The sequence below is a fragment of the Eleutherodactylus coqui genome, chromosome 8, assembly GCF_035609145.1.
Source record: "Eleutherodactylus coqui strain aEleCoq1 chromosome 8, aEleCoq1.hap1, whole genome shotgun sequence".
NCBI lineage: Eukaryota > Metazoa > Chordata > Amphibia > Anura > Eleutherodactylidae > Eleutherodactylus > Eleutherodactylus coqui.
In genome coordinates this window covers 61,412,399-61,431,428 of record NC_089844.1, presented here as the reverse complement: position 1 = coordinate 61,431,428, position 19,030 = coordinate 61,412,399, and the positions used below count along the sequence as shown (strand labels likewise).

Genomic DNA, 19,030 nt, shown 5'->3' with positions numbered 1-19,030 from the left:
GCAGAATGGAAAGAACTAGGCCAATTTATACGTGCTTGTAAACAAAGTAAGGATTGGATCCGGAGGTCAGATGGCATCTGGGAAAATCCTAAGTTAAAATCATTTGCAAAAATAGTCCAAACTACTTTGGTAGCACATCCTGAAGCCTTGATTTCAGAAGGATCGTTGTTACCCTGACACATAAACCTTACAGTGCAGGAGACTGACCTTGAACAGTTGCCTGATAGTCTGTGGTCAAAAGGGCCAGCTGATGTTGGATTGATAAAGGGAGTAGAACCAGTCACTATTACTCCTAGATCTACCTTCCGTCCACATCAGAGACAGTACCCCCTTAAACCAGAAGCTGAACTTGGCATAGAGCCTATAATCAAAGATCTGTTACAAGCAGGAGTCATTGTGCCATGTCCAGACAGTCCCTGTAACACACCTCTGTTCCCAGTTAAAAAGGCTCCTCCATCCATGGGATGGAGGATGGTGCAGGATTTACAACAAGTTAATAAGGCCGTAATTCCAAGAGCCCCCACAGTACCAGATCCACATACCTTACTTAATGACCTCAGACCAGAATCTACTCATTTTACTGTTGTGGACATTAGTAATGCTTTTTTTAGCATACCTGTACACCCTGATCACCAATTTTGGTTTGCTTTCACGTATAGGGGAAAAAGATATACCTTTACCAGGGTACCACAGGGGTATTGTGAGTCTCCTACAATTTTCTCCCAGGCTATGTCAGCAAACTTAGCCCAGTTCCAACCTCCTAAAGGTAGTCAGCTACTACTGTATGTTGATGACATACTGCTGGCAGCAGACAGTGAGGAGAATTGTAGGGAGGACACAATTGCACTTTTGAGGTTTCTCTATGAGCAAGGCCATAAAGTAAATAGGAAGAAACTCCAATATTGTCAGCAAACAGTTAAATATTTGGGGTATAATCTGTCCCATGAAGGTAGGCATTTAGACGACATCAGAAAAAAAAGCAATCCTGGAAGTCCCAAAACCACAAACAAAAAAACAAATGATGTCTTTTTTGGGAATGACAAACTTCTGCAGAGCCTGGATCCCAAACTATGCATCTCTGACAGCACCTCTTACCAGACTCATCTATGATGAACCTCTGGCTGCAGCTGATAAGATCCAGTGGGATGGGTCCTCTGAAGAAGCCTTTGTTACATTAAAACAGACTCTGGTGGGCACATCTGTCTTGGGCCTCCCAAATTACAGCAAGCCCTTTGTGCAAACTGTTGACTCAAGGGAAGGATATATGACCTCTGTGTTAACTCAGGAACACGGGGGGGGGGGGGGGGGGGGGGAAACAGAGACCGCTGGCATACTACTCTTGCAGATTAGATCCAGTGGCCCGTGCGCTCCCCCCCTGTGTACAAGCAGTAGTAGCAGCAGCTGAAGCAATCAAATCTTCTGCCACTATAGTACTCTTCCACCCACTTACACTGAAAGTACCACACGCTGTTGCAGTTATTCTCCTGCAAAACAAGATCTCATATCTTAGTCCTTCCAGACATCTCTCCTGCATGACACTACTGCTCTCACAGCCACATCTGACAATTGAGAGATGCACAACACTCAATCCATCTACCTTACTCCCTATTTCTTCAGACGGTACTCCACATAACTGTCTGGGGGAGATAGCGCAAAATGTTTTACCCAGACCAGATCTACAGGATATACCTCTTATGGATGCTGAATACACTCTCTTTGTAGATGGGTCATCCAGGAAGAACCCTGATGGCACTAACGCCACCGGATATGCCGTGGTTACACTGGAACAGACTGTAATAGTTGGGTCCTTGCCAAAGCACTACTCTGCACAAGCAGCAGAACTAGTAGCTCTGACTAAGGCCTGTCAGTGGGCACAGGGTAAGAAGGTCACTATTTACACTGATAGCCAATATGCCTTTTCTACAGTACACGTGTTTGCACAACAATGGAAAAACAGGGGGATGGTCACCTCCACAGGGAAAGACATAAACCATAAAGATTTGATTTTACAATTACTTGATGCTATACAACTACCCGCACAACTAGCAATTTGTAAATGTCAAGCACATACGTCCAACCAAGATCCCATTTCTATAGGGAACAGAAGAGCAGATGAGGCTGCAAAGGAAGCTTCACAGACACAACAAATGTATATGCCAGAAACTGTAACCCTAGACATGCAAATACTCAGAGATATGCAAACACATGCCCTACAAAATGAGATACAATACTGGATAAACAAAGGAGCTGTACAGAAGGATGGATTATACGTTTCCACAGACGATAAACCCATCCTACCTAAGTCACTATTCAGATATGCAGCAGTATTGAGCCATGGTCTCTGCCATGTCTCAACAGGAGGGATGGTTGCACTGATATCTAAAGTATTCGCAGCGTATGGCTTCACAAATTACTCAAAAAATTTTTGTTTGTCCTGTCTTGTCTGTGCAAAACACAATGCACAAGGGAATATAAGACCAAGAAGGGGGCATTTTCCGACACCTCAGTATCCCTTCCAGCACATTTGTATGGATTATATTGAATTAAACAAATGTGAAGGTAAGAAATACTGCTTAGTTATTATAGATGCTTTAACTAAGTGGATAGAAGTGTTTCCCACGGGTCAGTCAGACGCAGCCACAGTGGCTAAAGCATTATTAAGGGAAATAATACCTAGGTTTGGAGTACCAGAGAGGATTTATAGTGACAATGGAGCCCATTTTGTGAACGAAGTCATCTCCAAGCTAGGAGAAGTATTAAATATAGAGTTGAAACATCACTGTGCCTACCATCCTCAATCAGCAGGATTGGTAGAAAGACATAATGGTATACTTAAAAATAAACTTAAGAAAGCCATGGAGCAGACGGGAAGGAATTGGATATATTGCTTACCTCTAGCAGTACTTAGTATGCATATTACCCCCACTAAGGAAGGTTTAAGTCCATTTGAAATAATGTATGGTAAACCATTTAAAATACCTCAACTTAATATAGTAAGGGGGGATGAAGAAGCAGATAGGACTCTTGCAGAATACATGGCTAAATTATTGCAATCTAAAGAAATCATTCTTTCCAATTCTGTTCCAGAAGAACCAGTACAATGGGACGAGAAAATAATACCAGGTGATTGGGTCCTAATCAAAGTTATAAAGAAAAAGAGCTGGAAGACCCCAAAGTGGGAAGGACCTTACCAAGTACTCCTCACCACCCCCACAGCAATAAAGATTGCTGAACGGCAAACCTGGATTCACCAATCTCACTGTAAAAAGGTAACACAGGCAGGGCAGGGACAGTGTGCTGAGGAGGTTCTGGTTTAAAAGCCCACTACAAAGGGGGGGGCCACATTAGGTGGTCCTCGTCTCAAACCGGTGAAGAAATCCACACCCCTTTCCCCAAAGGCCTCCTCGGTAAAGACAAAATGGCAGGAATAGCATTTCTTTTTGGTGTATTGGTGAGTCTGGGGAATGCTATTGATGACACCCCTGAAATTGTCAGAGGTCATCATCATATTTACCCTGATCCTACACAATGGAAGATACTGGTAGAGCTCTGAATTTAACGTTTATAGAAGGAGTGACAAGCACCATACTGGTAGACATGTGTCAGTTGATGAGCTGTGGGGATCACACTGCAGCAAAGAAACTTACCTGGGCAGACAAATATATTTGTTTTCTTGATATTGGAACTGAATGTACAGGTTGGTCTCAAGCCTTGTGGACCACTGCGGCCCAGGATTGGGGTTATAAAATGTCAAGGAGAGATGCACAAAGCTTAAAGAAAAGATTATCTGTAATAAAGGCAGTAAACTCCCCATGCACACATAGCAAAGATTGTAATCAATTGTTAATCACACTGCAAAACCCTATCTTAAAAGACCAAAGGTTGTTTGCTATAGGTGCATGGGTATCTGGAATAAATCCAATAGGACATTTCTTTATACAAGTAATTCAAAATAAAACAAAATATATGGAAGTAACTAAAACACAGAGTGACACAATGGTTGAAGATTTCGGTGACACTATAAGGTTTACAAATCTCACAATGGAAGACCAGTTAGCTTTAGAAGTGGGATATGAGGAAAAGAATAAATGGTTGGAATGGTTAAGATACACTGCACATAGTTTGAGAAAAGAAAATTGTATCATTTGTGCCACAGCCAGACCACACTTGGGCACAATACCTTTTCCACTCAGTAATGCTACTGATCCTGAAGGTTTAAAATGTATGATTAAGCTTTTCAATTCTACCTACACCCCACAGATAAGTGATCCATGTTATACATTGAGTTTGCTGTTTCCACCTGTGAGCGGGGACCAAATACCACCTGCCGTTGTTTCTTATCCTGGGAATTATACTTGCTTCGCATTACCTGGTAATGGGACCGAGGCAGACTACGGGAGACTGCCTAAAGGATACTGTGCAGAGAGGATAACTGTAAAGGGCACGCTATTTTCTGGGATATGGCCTGAGCTACAGAGAGCACGTGCAGACGTGTGGTGGTTGTGTGGGGACAGGCGTTTAAAACAGGTGCCAGGTACAGGTCCCAACGGGGATTGTGCTTTGGTTCAACTGATAATGCCTGTGTACCTCATGACCTCCGAGGACAACAGCAAGGGCCGTGTCCGGAGAACTAGGGACACCTCTCCCAAAGGTTCCTTTGACGCCAATGTTTACATTGACACCATCGGGGTCCCAAGGGGGGTACCGGACAAGTATAAGGCAAGGAATCAGATAGCTGCGGGGTTTGAGTCTCTTCTTGCATGGTGGGTAACAGTGAATAAAAATGTAGACTGGATTAATTATATATATTATAACCAACAGAGATTTGTTAATTATACAAGAGATGCAATCAAGGGCCTAGCGGAACAATTAGGACCTACCTCACTCATTGCATGGCAAAATAGAATGGCTCTTGATATGTTGCTAGCAGAAAAAGGAGGAGTTTGTAAAATGATTGGAGGATATTGTTGTACTTTCATTCCTAATAACACTGCACCAGATGGTAGTGTTACTCGAGCACTGGAAGGGTTAAATGCATTGTCAAATGAACTAGCTGAGAACTCTGGTATAGACAATCCATTCACAGACTGGTTGGAAAACTTGTTCGGACATTGGTCACAAGTCATATACTCCACATTAGTCTCTATGTCAGTATTTGCCTCCATTCTAGTACTCTGCGGTTGCTGCTGTATTCCATGTATCCGAGGACTGTTACAAAACCTTATTAACACTTCCATCACCAAAACTATGTTTCAAAATATACAAGATGACGAAGAACAAGATGCCTTACTGGGTCAGGTGACCACCTCCGTATGACAAGTGATGGTTAAAAGTTCTACAAAGAAAGCGCCATTTTACTTTGATGATTTTGAAGTGTGACATTTTGATTCCAGTGTGTTCTAATTGTACCGGAGGATCGCTCTAAATAACTAATGGACATTTCGATAAGTAAGATTTTATATCATGATGGACAATCATTTATATATGAAGAAAGGAACATCAATTGGATAATAAATCAAGGCCAAGCTTCTCTTGGGGAGCGGGCCTAATTTTGGGTACAATTAGTGGAATGACTTCATATATATATATGCATCAATGTAATACTTTTATATGAAATAATTACATACTTAGTATTGAAGTGTGAACCCAGACCTCCTGGTAATAAAGCTTCGGGCCGTAGCCAGGGGGTCTGTGGTAGAGTCATTATATATGTGTATTTACTGTGTTGACATATTGATCTAAAGTGGGGAATGTTAAGAAAATTGTAGATCAATGTATCAGTTAATTATTCTATATTTCATTGTAGAGCCTGATACTGGTATGAGTAGTGAAGGAGTTAAACCAAACTCTTCTATAGGCCTGCATGTCTTCTGAGGAAGAAAGATTAGAAGATAAGACAGTCTACTAAATCACTCATGTATGTTTATAGAATAACATAAACAGGGAGAAGTGACTAGACTGTAGGGCACCTTCCCAGGCCTTCCTTTCTCCTGAATTTATGACGGTCTTATTGTATGTAATAGATACACTTAAGGAGGTGTAACTTATGTTAATCACTTTTATTTTAGCCTATCATGTATCCTTATTCACCTTGGAGGTATAAACTTTTGCTGTGATGTCATTTATAGTATATACTCTTTGACCACCCTAAAAATAAATTAGAAATCACTTGATACTGCTGGTATAATTTGTATTTCTCCTGGGTCCAGACTACTACACGGAATCTGATAGTCTTCTTCTTGGTAAACAAATTCTCTCTACATCGTGGTTCGACAGGATTAATACAATAAAAATGAACGCCCTTCCTAGATTCCTCTACTTGTTCCAGACCTTACCGATACAGATACCCAAAACCTTTTTCACGTGACTCAGAAGAGCACTGGTCAAATTTGTATGGAATGGAGCAAGGCCCAGAGTGAGCTACAAAATCCTAACCCAAAAAGAAGCGGGGGGGACGGGCCTCCCGGACCTTGCAAAGTATCATAGGGTGACAATAGGTAAATGCATATTAGACCTAATGCTCAGAAGAACCACCAAGCGGTGGGATGAGCTCGAACAAGACTCAGCCCCCTTCAACGCGCAGGGCTTGTTTTGGCTAAAGGGTAGCCTTGGGCGACGGGGGGTTACGGTCTCCCCACTCTTGGGGATCATCCTGAAACAGTGGGATTGCTTCGCAGCAAAAACAGGACTGATATCGATACCAGGCCCCTGGACACCCCTAGTGGGAAACCCGGACTTCCCACTGGGCGCATGGGGCTTACCCCTGCTTGACAGGCTAGAGACACCAGTCCCTAGAATCAAAGACGTAACGACAACAGATGGAATTAAACCATTGGAGGCACTACTGGGGGAGGGGAATCAGGTAGCCGGTGCGTGGTTCCAACACCTTCAGCTAAACCACTTTATACAAGTTCAGGGCCAGTTCTCGGAGGTGACCCGTCAGCCCACCCCCTTTAAAGAGATGTGCGCCACATCACCTGATCGGAGAGGGGAGATCTCCACGGTTTATGGCATTTTGGTGGCCGGGGATGCGCCAGACGGTGGGTTGGGCTACAGGGGGAAGTGGGAGAGGGAGCTGAGCCAGCATCTAGAAGACAGTGACTGGGCCAAATCTTATACCATGACCCACAAGATGTCTGTTTCAGGTAGGCACCATGAACTAAACTACAAAATCTTGTCCAGATGGTACTGTACCCCGGGACGCCTGGCCAAGATGTACTCCAATGTCAGCAGCAACTGCTGGAGATGCCTCAATGACTTAGGGTCAATGATCCACATCTGGTGGTCCTGCCCCCTGGTGTCCCCTCTGTGGAGGGAAGTCAATGCCCTATACAATGCCCTCACTATGGCAGAGATCTCATTTTCTCCAGAGATGGCCCTCCTCTCCATCATCCCAGGACCAGTCGCCTCGATTAAGAAAGGGGTCCTCAAATTCTTCCTTCTAGCAACGAGGCAGGTGATACCGCAACTGTGGAACACAACGGAGACCCCTACACGATTAAGGTGGGTAAAAGCTATGGACGATATTAAATACATGGAGGAACTAAGGGCGAGGGACGAAGCTAAATTCTCCAATTATTACGCCACCTGGGCAACATGGATAAGTTTCCGCTCCTCGGACAAATTTAATCAATGGTTAACTAGAGGAGTAGTACCGACCTGAATACAACAACTATGGAACTTCACCCCCGATGACAGCCTCAAGTGAGTGATAGTTGCCGTGCAGACTTAACCACCCCATACCCTCCCCCTCCAGAGCCTTCGGCGGCTCCCCCCTCTCATGACCCCCTCCCTCCTTCTCCCTATCCTAAGACATTTCTCGCTCTTTCTCCTTCTCCCTTTCCTTTCTATCTCAGTGAAAGACAGAGAATTAAAGGGGTTGTCTCGCGAAATCAAGTGGGGTTATACACTTCTGTATGGCCATATTAATGCACTTTGTAATATACATCGTGCATTAAATATGAGCCATACAGAAGTTATTCACTTACCTGCTCCGTTGCTAGCATCCCCGTCGCCATGGTTCCGTCTAATTTCGGTGTCTTCTTGCTTTTTTAGACGCGCTTGCGCAGATGGGTCTTCTCCCTTCGGCTCGGCAGTATTGGCGTTTTGGCTCCGCCCCCTTGTACGCGTCATCGCGTACCTCCGCCCCATGACGTGTGCCAGTTCCAGCCTCCTGATTGGCTGGAATCGGTATGTGACGGGGCGGAGCTACGCGATTACGCGTACAAGGGGGCGGAGCCAAAACGCCAATACTGCCGAGCCGAAGGGAGAAGACCCATCTGCGCGTCTAAAAAAGCAAGAAGACACTGAAATTAGACGGAACCATGGCGACGGGGACGCTAGCAACGGAGCAGGTAAGTGAATAACTTCTGTATGGCTCATATTTAATGCACGATGTATATTACAAAGTGCATTAATATGGCCATACAGAAGTGTATAACCCCACTTGATTTCGCGAGACAACCCCTTTAACAAGCAATTAGCACGTTAATGATAAAACTTAGTAAGACTTAAGCTAGATTGTTTATACAGTTAAAACAAATTAATCTAAGAAAAGTGAAATGTAAACTGAAGAACAGACTCTATGTACGTAAACACTGTTTATTTGCTATTTGGCTTTGAATTGTGAAACCTCAATTAAACAGGTTAAACATAAAAGATAAACAGTAAGTTGGTTAATGTACAACTTTGCTTGACCAATTTCCAAGCCAACCCACTTTATAAAGCAGGCCATCATGGTAAATTAGCCCTAATATATTTGGAAAATAACTAATTGATTCCCTGCAGCGATGATGCTACTATTATTATCTAGGTCTGCAGCCCTGATGATCATGTTATGCATTTTTGGACAAGCTACTGGGGGTAAGCTGCTTGTTGTTCCTATGGATGGAAGTCACTGGCTCAGCATGCGTCCTGTGGTAGAGAGATTGACACAGAATGGACATAACGTTGTGGTTTTAACGGCTGAAGGCAGCTTAAGCATTGATTCTGGCGATCTCTATACTACCAAGACATTTTCTTGTCCATACAGCAAAGAAGATTTAGTATCAAGCATAGAAAACTATGGAAGTGATCATTTTAAGCCACCTAACTTCCCTGGTGTTACTATTACAATGTATCATTTGATGCAAAAGACATTTAAAATATTTCGTGAAATTTGCGAAGCCTTATTATCTAATACAGAATTAATGCAGAATCTGAAGGATGAGAAGTTCGATGTTGTACTAACCGATCCCTTTACACTTTGTGGCATGATAGTAGCTGAACATCTTAATGTGCCCAATGTGAATTTTTTAAGAGGGATGCCTTGTACTCTTGACTATATCAGTGCACAGTGTCCAAATCCTTTTTCGTATGTGCCTAGAATTTTTACTCAGTACTCAGACAAGATGACATTTGCCCAGCGAGTGAAGAATGTTCTAGTCAGAATGCTGGAGCATTTCTATTGTGGACATACATATTTGCCATGGCTGCAAATGGCATCCAATTTCTTGAAGAAAGAGGTCACCGTTGTGGAGCTTCTCAGCAGAACTTCTATCTGGCTGTTGCGATATGATTTTGTCTTTGAATTCCCTAGACCTGTAATGCCCAACATGGTGTTCATTGGAGGCATCAACTGTAAACCAGGAAAACATCTACCCAGAGTAAGGCTTATTATAGATACACAAAGTGTTGGGAGATTTGTTTATAAGTACTTTTTTATATATACTGTATTACGATATTAGTATTACCAGAAATATACATACAGTCTAAAATTTTTAGTTTCTGTGATGCTTAAATCATATAGAGAAAATTGAAAATAGAATCTTTATGTCTAGATGTGTCTTCATGTGTTTATGTTTAATCCGTTTTTATTAATGTTTTGCGAATATTATAAAATAAGCAAGAGCACAAAGGTCTCTCAGGACCATATAGGCTAGCTGCTGACAGCCAGGTCGTATCCAGCTGCGAGAATTCTCGCAGCGGGACCCGGCCCGCGCCCCTGCAGGGACCAGCGCGTACTCACCTACTTCCGCGGCTCCGGCTGTTTGATGTGATGTGCCAGCTGCCGGGCAGTCGGTGCATGTGCAGACCGAAGCCGGCGGCCGGGGAGCGAGCCCCGCACAGAAATAGAGCATGCCGCGATTTGTTTGCCGCGCGAGATTTCGCGTGGACAAATCGTGGCCGTCTGCCTAGGATTTTGTTTGCTAACACAATCCTATGGCAGCTTCCACAGGTGGAAATTCTGCGGAAAATCCCGCCGTGGAATTTCGGCCTGTGTGCAGGAGGCCATAAATGTATGGAAACGGTAACCTTAACATTTTCTAATGTAATTTAAAACATATTTTATACATTTCTCCTTTTGATTTTGTGATTCGTTAATTTTTACCTTATATTGTTATAGGATGGCAAAAATCCCCAAGAACTTATAGAATCAACAATTTTATCTTTCACTTTTCCTGATTTTTGGATCAGTTTTACTGTAGTTATTATAATTAAGTAATAGAGATGAGCGAGCACCAAAATGCTCGGGTGCTCGTTACTCGGGACGAACTTTTCGCGATGCTCGAGGGTTCGTTTCGAGTAACGAACCCCATTGAAGTCAATGGGTGACCCGAGCATTTTTGTATTTCGCCGATGCTCGCTAAGGTTTCCTTGTGTGAAAATCTGGGCAATTCAAGAAAGTGATGGGAACGACACAGCAACGGATAGGGCAGGCGAGGGGCTACATGTTGGGCTGCATCTCAAGTTCACAGGTCCCACTATTAAGCCACAATAGCGGCAAGAGTGGGCCCCCCCCCTCCCAAAAAATGTTACTTCTGAAAAGCCCTCATTAGCATGGCATACCTTTGCTAAGCACCACACTACCTCCAACAAAGCACAATCACTGCCTGCATGACACTCCACTGCCACTTCTCCTGGGTTACATGCTGCCCAACCGCCCCCCCCCCCTCCCCCCCACAGCGCACACCAAAGTGTCCCTGCGCAGCCTTCAGCTGCCCTCATGCCACACCACCCTCATGTCTATTTATAAGTGCGTCTGCCATGAGGAGGAACTGCAGGCACACACTGCAGAGGGTTGGCACGGCTAGGCAGCGACCCTCTTTAAAAGGGGCGGGGCGATAGCCCACAATGCTGTACAGAAGCAATGAGAAATAGAATCCTGTGCCACCGCCATCAGGAGCTGCACACGTGGGCATAGCAATGGGGAACCTATGTGCCACACACTATTCATTCTGTCAAGGTTTCTCTGCATGCCCCAGTCAGACCGGGCTTTTTAATTCATAGACACAGGCAGGTACAACTCCCTATTGTGAAGTCCCTGTCGACCGACAGCATGGGTGGCTCCCTGGAACCCACCGGCGATACACAAAAATATCCCATTGCATTGCCCAACACAGCTGAGGTAGTAATGTCGTGCTTAATGCAGGTGGGCTTCGGCCCACACTGCATGCCCCAGTCAGACTGGGGTTCTTTACAAGTGGAAACAGATGCATTTATAATTCCCTGTGGACCCACAGCATGGGTGGGTGCCAGGAAGCCACTGGCGGTACATAGAAATATCCCATTGCATTGCCCAACACAGCTGAGGTAGTAATGTCGTGCTTAATGCAGGTGGGCTTCGGCCCACACTGCATGCCCCAGTCAGACTGGGGTTCTTTACAAGTGGAAACAGATGCATTTATAATTCCCTGTGGACCCACAGCATGGGTGGGTGCCAGGAAGCCACCGGCGGTACATAGAAATATCCCATTGCATTGCCCAACACAGCTGAGGTAGTAATGTCATGCTTAATGCAGGTGGGCTCCGGCCAACACTGCATGCCCCAGTCAGACTGGTAATATGTACCTTAACAGTAACCGCGTTGGTGGTAATGTGGTGGTGACTGCGGACCTAGTAGCACGGTTTTATTTTGTTGGTTTTCGGAATGTGGCCAGGATTAAGTGGGCCGTGGCGGGGGATGTTTTGGAGGCACTACGTGTCCTCTCCACGTGTCCGTGGTTATATGCACCTTAACAGTAACAGCGTTGGTGGGAAATGGCCTCGCCGCCATCATGTCTTTGGGAAGCCTCTGTTTCCACACCCCAGAGACATACCATTAGCAGCGGTATAGGCAGAGCCCAGAATTAGTAACATTTCAGCCGTAGCATTAGCGACAGGCCCCACTAACATATCACTAGCAGCATTATAGGGAGAGCACAGTCTTAGTTCCATTTCAGTAATAGTAGCAGCCTACACAGGCCCCAGTAACAATTCCGAAGCAGCAGTATAGTGGGAGCGCAGTCTTCGTTCCATTTCAGTAATAGTAGCAGCCTACACAGGCCCCAGGAACAATTCCGAAGCAGCAGTATAGGAGGAGCATAGTCTTAGTTCCATTTAAGTCATTGTAGCAGCCTACACAGGCCCCAGGAACAATTCCGAAGCAGCAGTATAGTGGGAGCGCAGTCTTAGTTCCATTCCAGTAGCTGCAGTATAGCCAAGGCCCAAGTTACATTTATGTAGCTAAAGTGTAGGCCAACCCCACACACACTTCTGTACCATGAGTGCAGGCGAAGAACATACAAATTGCTATGATTACACTGTAGGTGAGGGCCCCAAAACATTGGTGTACCAACAGTACTAATGTACCTCAGTAAAAATTGGCCATGCCCAACCAAGATGGCAGGTGAAACCCATTAATCGCTTTGATTAATGTGGCTTAAGTGGTAACTAGGCCTGGAGGCAGCCCAGTTTAACTAAAAATTGGTTCAAGTTAAAGTTTCAACGCTTTTAAGAGCATTGAAACATATAAAAATTGTTTAGAAAAATTAGATGAGTGAGCCTTGTGGCCCTAAGAAAAATTGCCCGTTCAGCGTGATTACGTGAGGTTTCAGGAGGAGGAGCAGGAGGAGGAGGAGGAATATTAGACACAGATTGATGAAGCAGAAATGTCCCCGTTTTGGATGGTGAGAGAGAACGTAGCTTCCATCCGCGGGTGCAGCCTACGTATTGCTTACGTATCGCTGCTGTCCGCTGGTGGAGAAGAGAAGTCTGGGGAAATCCAGGCTTTGTTCATCTTGATGAGTGTTAGCCTGTCGGCACTGTCGGTTGACAGGCGGGTACGCTTATGTGTGATGATTCCCCCAGCCGCACTAAACACCCTTTCCGACAAGACGCTAGCCGCAGGACAAGCAAGCACCTCCAGGGCATACAGCGCTAGTTCAGGCCACGTGTCCAGCTATGACACCCAGTAGTTGTAGGTGGCAGAGGTGTCACGGAGGACGGTCGTGCGATCGGCTACGTACTCCCTCACCATCCTTTTACAGTGCTCCCGCCGACTCAGCCTTGACTGGGGAGCGGTGACACAGTCTTGGTGGGGAGCCATAAAGCTGTCCAGGCCCTTAAAGACTGTTGCACTGCCTGGGCTGTACATGCTGCTCGATCTCCGCACCTCCCCTGCTACCTGGCCATCGGAACTGCGCCTTCTGCCACTAGCGCTGTCGGATGGGAATTTTACCATCAGCTTGTCCGCCAGGGTCCTGTGGTATAGCAACACTCTCGAACGCCTTTCCTCTTCGGGAATGAGAGTGGGAAGGTTCTCCTTATAGCGTGGGTCGAGCAGTGTGTACACCCAGTAATCCGTAGTGGCCAGAATGCGTGTAACGCGAGGGTCACGAGAAAGGCATCCTAACATGAAGTCAGCCATGTGTGCCAGGGTACCTGTACGCAACACATGGCTCTCCGCACTAGGAAGATCACTTTCAGGATCCTCCTCCTCCTCCTCCTCCTCCTCCTCAGGCCGTACACGCTGAAATGATGACAGGCAAGCAGCATGGGTATCGTCAGCAGTGGGCCAAGCTGTCTCTTCCCCTCCTCCTCATCCTCCTCATGCTCCTCCTGAACGCGCTGAGATATAGACAGGAGGGTGCTCTGACTATCCAGCGACATACTGTCTTCCCCCGGCTCTGTTTCCGAGCGCAAAGCGGCTGCCTTTATGGTTTGCAGGGAACTTCTCAAGATGCATAGCAGAGGAATGGTGACGCTAATGATTGCAGCATCGCCGCTCACCACCTGGGTAGACTGCTCAAAGTTTCGAAGGACCTGGCAGATGTCTGCCAACCAGGCCCACTCTTCTGAAAAGAATTGAGGAGGCTGACTCCCACTGCGCCGCCCATGTTGGAGTTGGTATTCCACTATAGCTCTACGCTGCTCATAGAGCCTAGCCAACATGTGGAGCGTAGAGTTCCACCGTGTGGGCACGTCGCACAGCAGTCGGTGCACTGGCAGATTAAACCGATGTTGCAGGGTGCGCAGGGTGGCAGCGTCCGTGTGGGACTTGCGGAAATGTGCGCAGAGCCGGCGCACCTTTACGAGCAGGGCTGACAAGCGTGGGTAGCTTTTCAGAAAGCGCTGAACCACCAAATTAAAGACGTGGGCCAGGCATGGCACGTGCGTGAGGCTGCCGAGCTGCAGAGCCGCCACCAGGTTACAGCCGTTGTCACACACGACCATGCCCGGTTGGAGGCTCAGCGGCGCAAGCCAACGGTCCGTCTGCTCTGTCAGACCCTGCAGCAGTTCGTGGGCCGTGTGCCTCCTATCTCCTAAGCTGAGTAGTTTCAGCACGGCCTGCTGACGCTTGCCCACCGCTGTGCTGCCACGCCGCGCGACACCGACTGCTGGCGACGTCCTGCTGCTGCTGACACATCTAGATTGCGAGACAGAGGTTGAGGAGGAGGAGGAGGAGGAGGGTGCTTTAGTGGAGGAAGCATACACCGCCGAACATACCACCACCGAGCTGGGGCCCGCAATTCTGGGGGTGGGTAGGACGTGAGCGGTCCCAGGCTCTGACTCTGTCCCAGCCTCCACTAAATTCACCCAATGTGCCGTCAGGGAGATGTAGTGGCCCTGCCCGCCTGTGCTTGTCCACGTGTCCGTAGTTAAGTGGACCTTGCCACTAACCGCATTGGTGAGGGCGCGTACAATGTTGCGGGAGACGTGGTCGTGCAGGGCTGGGACGGCGCATCGGGAAAAGTAGTGGCGACTGGGAACTGAGTAGCGCGGGGCCGCCGCCGCCATCATAGCTTTGAAAGCCTCCGTTTCCACACCCCTATACGGCAGCATCTCAAGGCTGATAAATTTGGCTATGTGGACGGTTAACGATTGAGCGTGCGGGTGCGTGGCGGCGTACTTGCGCTTGCGCTCCAACACTTGCGCTAGCGACGGCTGGACTGTGCGGTGCGAGACATTGGTGGATGGGGCCGAGGACAGTGGAGGTGAGGGTGTGGGTGCAGGCCAGGAGACGGTAGTGCCTGTGTCCTGAGAGGGGGGTTGGATCTCAGTGGCAGGTTGGGGCACAGGGGGAGAGGCAGCGGTGCAAACCGGAGGCGGTGAACGGCCTTCGTCCCACCTTGTGCGGTGCTTGGCCATCATATGTCTGCGCATGCTGGTGGTGGTGAGGCTGTTGGTGGTGGCTCCCCGGCTGATCTTGGCGCGACAAAGGTTGCACACCACTGTTCGTCGGTCGTCAGGCGTCTCTGTGAAAAACTGCCAGACCTTAGAGCATCTCGGCCTCTGCAGGGTGGCATGGCGCGAGGGTGCGCTTTGGGAAACCGTTGGTGGATTATTCGGTCTGGCCCTGCCTCCACCCCTGGCCACCACACTGCCTCTTGCAACCTGCCCTGCTGCTGCCCTTGCCTGCCCCTCTGAAGACCTGTCCTGGGTAGGCGTTGCACACCAGGTGGGGTCAGTCACCTCATCGTCCTGCTGCTCTTCCTCCGAATCCTCTGTGCGCTCCTCCCTCGGACTTACTGCCCTTACTACTACCTCACTGCAAGACAACTGTGTCTCATCGTCATCGTCCTCCTCACCCACTGAAAGGTCTTGAGACAGTTGCCAGAAGTCCCCAGCCTCATCCCCCGGACCCCGGGAACTTTCCAATGGTTGTGCATCAGTGACGATAAACTCCTCTGGTGGGAGAGGAACCACTGCTGCCCAATCTGAGCAGGGGCCCGAGAACAGTTCCTGGGAGTCTTCCCGCTCCTGAGCATGTGTCATTGTAGTGGAGTGAGGAGGCTGGGAGGAAGGAGGAGCAGCAGACAGAGGATTCGGATTTGCAGCACTGGACGGCGCAGAACTGTGAGTGGATGATAGCTTGCTCGAAGCACTTTCTGCCATCCATGACAGGACCTGCTCACACTGCTCATTTTCTAATAAAGGTCTCCCGCGTGGACCCATTAATTGGGCGATGAATGTGGGGACGCCAGAAACGTGCCTCTCTCCTAATCGCGCAGCAGTCGGCTGCGACACACCTGGATCAGGAGCTCGGCCTGTGCCCACACCCTCACTTGGGCCTACGCGTCCTCGGCCGCGTCCACGTCCTCTAGGCCTACCCCTACCCCTCAGCATGCTGTATTACCAGTGATTTCCAAGCCAGGAAAGAAATTGGCGCAAGCCTGCAGCCAAAATAGAATTTTTTCCCTTGTTTTTCAAAGGACAAGCCACACTGCGTGTATTCAATGAATACTACTAAGTTTAATAACTGTGTTGTGGCCCTGCAAATGTGTCACAGAACTGCAGTGATGCAAAGTTATTCGCTACAGCAGATCAGGGATTTCCCATGCAGGAAAAAAATTGGCACAAGCCTGCAGCCAAAATAGAATTTTTTCCCTTGTTTTTCAAAGGACAAGCCACACTGCGTGTATTCAATGAATACTACTAAGTTTAATAACTGTGTTGTGGCCCTGCAAATGTGTCAGAGAACTGCAGTGATGCAAAGTTATTCGCTACAGCAGATCAGGGATTTCCCATGCAGGAAAAAAATTGGCGCAAGCCTGCAGCCAAAATAGAATTTTTTCCCTTGTTTTTCAAAGGACAAGCCACACTGCGTATATTCAATGAATACTACTAAGTTTAATAACTGTGTTGTGGCCCTGCAAATGTGTCAGAGAACTGCAGTGATGCAAAGTTATACGCTACAGCAGATCAGGGATTTCCCATGCAGGAAAAAAATTGGCGCAAGCCTGCAGTAAAACGTAGCTGGCTGCGTCTGATTTTTTTTAACGTTCTGCACGCAGCACACACGTACCCAGAGCCCTGAGGACTGTCAGAGGCAGGCGAAATAGAATTTTTTCCCTTGTTTTTCAAAGGACAAGCCACACTGCGTCTATTCAATGAATAATGTATGTCTTCTGGCCCTGCCTACACAATTCTATCCCTGTAGTATTAATGCCGGGTGCAATGTTCTGCACAGCCGGTTTTGAGAAGAAAAAAAAAAATGCAACACTGCTAACAGCAGCCTGGACAGTACTGCACATGGATAGATGTGGCCCTAGAAAGGACCGTTGGGGTTCTTGAAGCCTACACTCACTGCTAACACTCTCCATGCCTAACCACCACTTCTGTCCCTATTGCAGGGCGCAATGCTCTGCAGATCCAATTTTGAAAAAAAAAAATACAGTGCTAACACAGTACTGCACACTATTAGATGTGGCCCTGAGAAGGACCGTTGGGGTTCTTGAAGCCTACACTAACTCCTAACACTCTCCCTACAGCAGCTCCAGCACGATACCACTGTCCCTCAGCTAACTCACAAGGCATGTGTGGCGAGCCGCGGGAGGGGCCGATTTTTATACTCGGGTGACATCTGATCGCCCCAGCCACTCACAGCAGGGGGGTGGTATAGGGCTTGAATGTCACAGGGGGAAGTTGTAATGCCTTCCCTGTCTTTCAAATGGCCAGTAAAGCGCGCTAACGTCTCAGAGAGGAAACTGAAAGTAACCGGAACACCGCGTGGTACTCGTTACGAGTAACGAGCATCCCGAACACCCTAATATTCGCACGAATATCAAGCTCGGACGAGTACATTCGCTCATCTCTAGTCATGATCCCATGTAATTCCTAGATCTATTGTAAGGCAGTGGCTGTTTGTGGAGTAATCCAATTTACCACAAGTAGCGAGACAGCATCCCAGGCGTCTTTCAGCAAAAAAGCGACAATTTATTCCTCCATATAATGTCACTTTTTTGCTGAAAGACGCCTGGGATGCTGTCTCGCTACTTGTGGTAAATTGGATTGACGATTTGGGGTTTTTGGCTCTGACCTCTTTTGCGGCGTGCATTCCATGGACCTGGTGGTCTCTGTTTGACCGGTTTAAATATCCAGAGGTGTGCTGCGAGTGAATATAAACGGACTATTGTTTGTGGAGTAATAACAGTACGTTCTGCAGTTAAGAAATGACGTAAGATATCCTTATTTATTGAGGAGATAGATCCTGGGAGGATGAAGAGCAGGGCAATCTGAGGGACGCTGTAATAGATTGTCTGGTAACTTTTGTGTAGGTGGAGAACACTATGTTCCAAAATGGTCTAAGTGAAGGACAGTAATTATAAGGATTTATACTTATTTTGCTTTATAATTTTGACTTACATTTTTTGTGCTTTAATTTGTCTCCTAAAGGATCAGAAAATACATTTTGGATTAGGGGAATTGTTAGGCATTTAAATCTTAATTAAAGCATAAATCCTATGCTCCAGATTATGACCAAATTGCCTCAAATCTTCAGCCAGGCGGTACTTGAACAAGCAGGGAGGGGCAGGGAGGGGACTGTGCAAAGAAATGAAAGGAACCAGCCCACCAGTCCAGCCCAGATCCACAGGAGAGCATAGACTTATTTGATTATCCAGATAATCAAGCATCTTTGAAAGGAATTCCAGCTCATCTAGAGACGCAAAACAGAGATATTTTATAAATATCAACCCCTTAATGACGCGGTCCTTCCCCCCCCCCCCCCCGCTTTCGTTTTTTCCTTCACCCTTTTAAAAAATTGTAGCTTCTTTATTTATCCATCGACATAGCTGAATGAGGGCTTGGTTTTTTGTAGTGATAAACTTTTAAAAAATTCTAAGTGGAGTAAAATGAAAAAAAAAACTAACTTCTGCCATTCTTCGGTTCATCTTGTTTCTATGTGGCACAAGCTGCAACAAAAATGACATGATAACTTTATTGTATAACATATAGTTTTTTTATTTTTTTTTGCTGCACTACTTGTATTTTTTTTCAAAGACATTTATTT

The 19,030-nt window shown here is 46.8% G+C and overlaps 1 protein-coding gene across 1 annotated transcript; it reads left to right on the top strand.

The window, feature by feature from the left end:
* Nucleotides 1-8,906: 8,906 nt before the first annotated feature.
* On the top strand, nt 8,907-18,623 carry LOC136577877 (UDP-glucuronosyltransferase 1A1-like). Its single transcript, XM_066577797.1, has 2 exons — nt 8,907-9,644; nt 18,492-18,623. The coding sequence occupies exons 1-2, from the start codon at nt 8,907-8,909 to the stop codon at nt 18,621-18,623; spliced, it is 870 nt and encodes a 289-aa protein (XP_066433894.1).
* The last annotated feature ends 407 nt before the right edge of the window (nt 18,624-19,030 follow it).

What these genes read in the sequence shown, in the direction of transcription:
- LOC136577877 (XM_066577797.1), top strand. Translation starts at nt 8,907, where the DNA reads ATGCGTCCTGTGGTAGAGAGATTGACACAGAATGGACATAACGTTGTG. An exon ending in CAGGAAAACATCTACCCAGA is followed by an intron (nt 9,645 to 18,491) that starts GTAAGGCTTATT and finishes CCTATGCTCCAG; the next exon opens with ATTATGACCAAATTGCCTCA.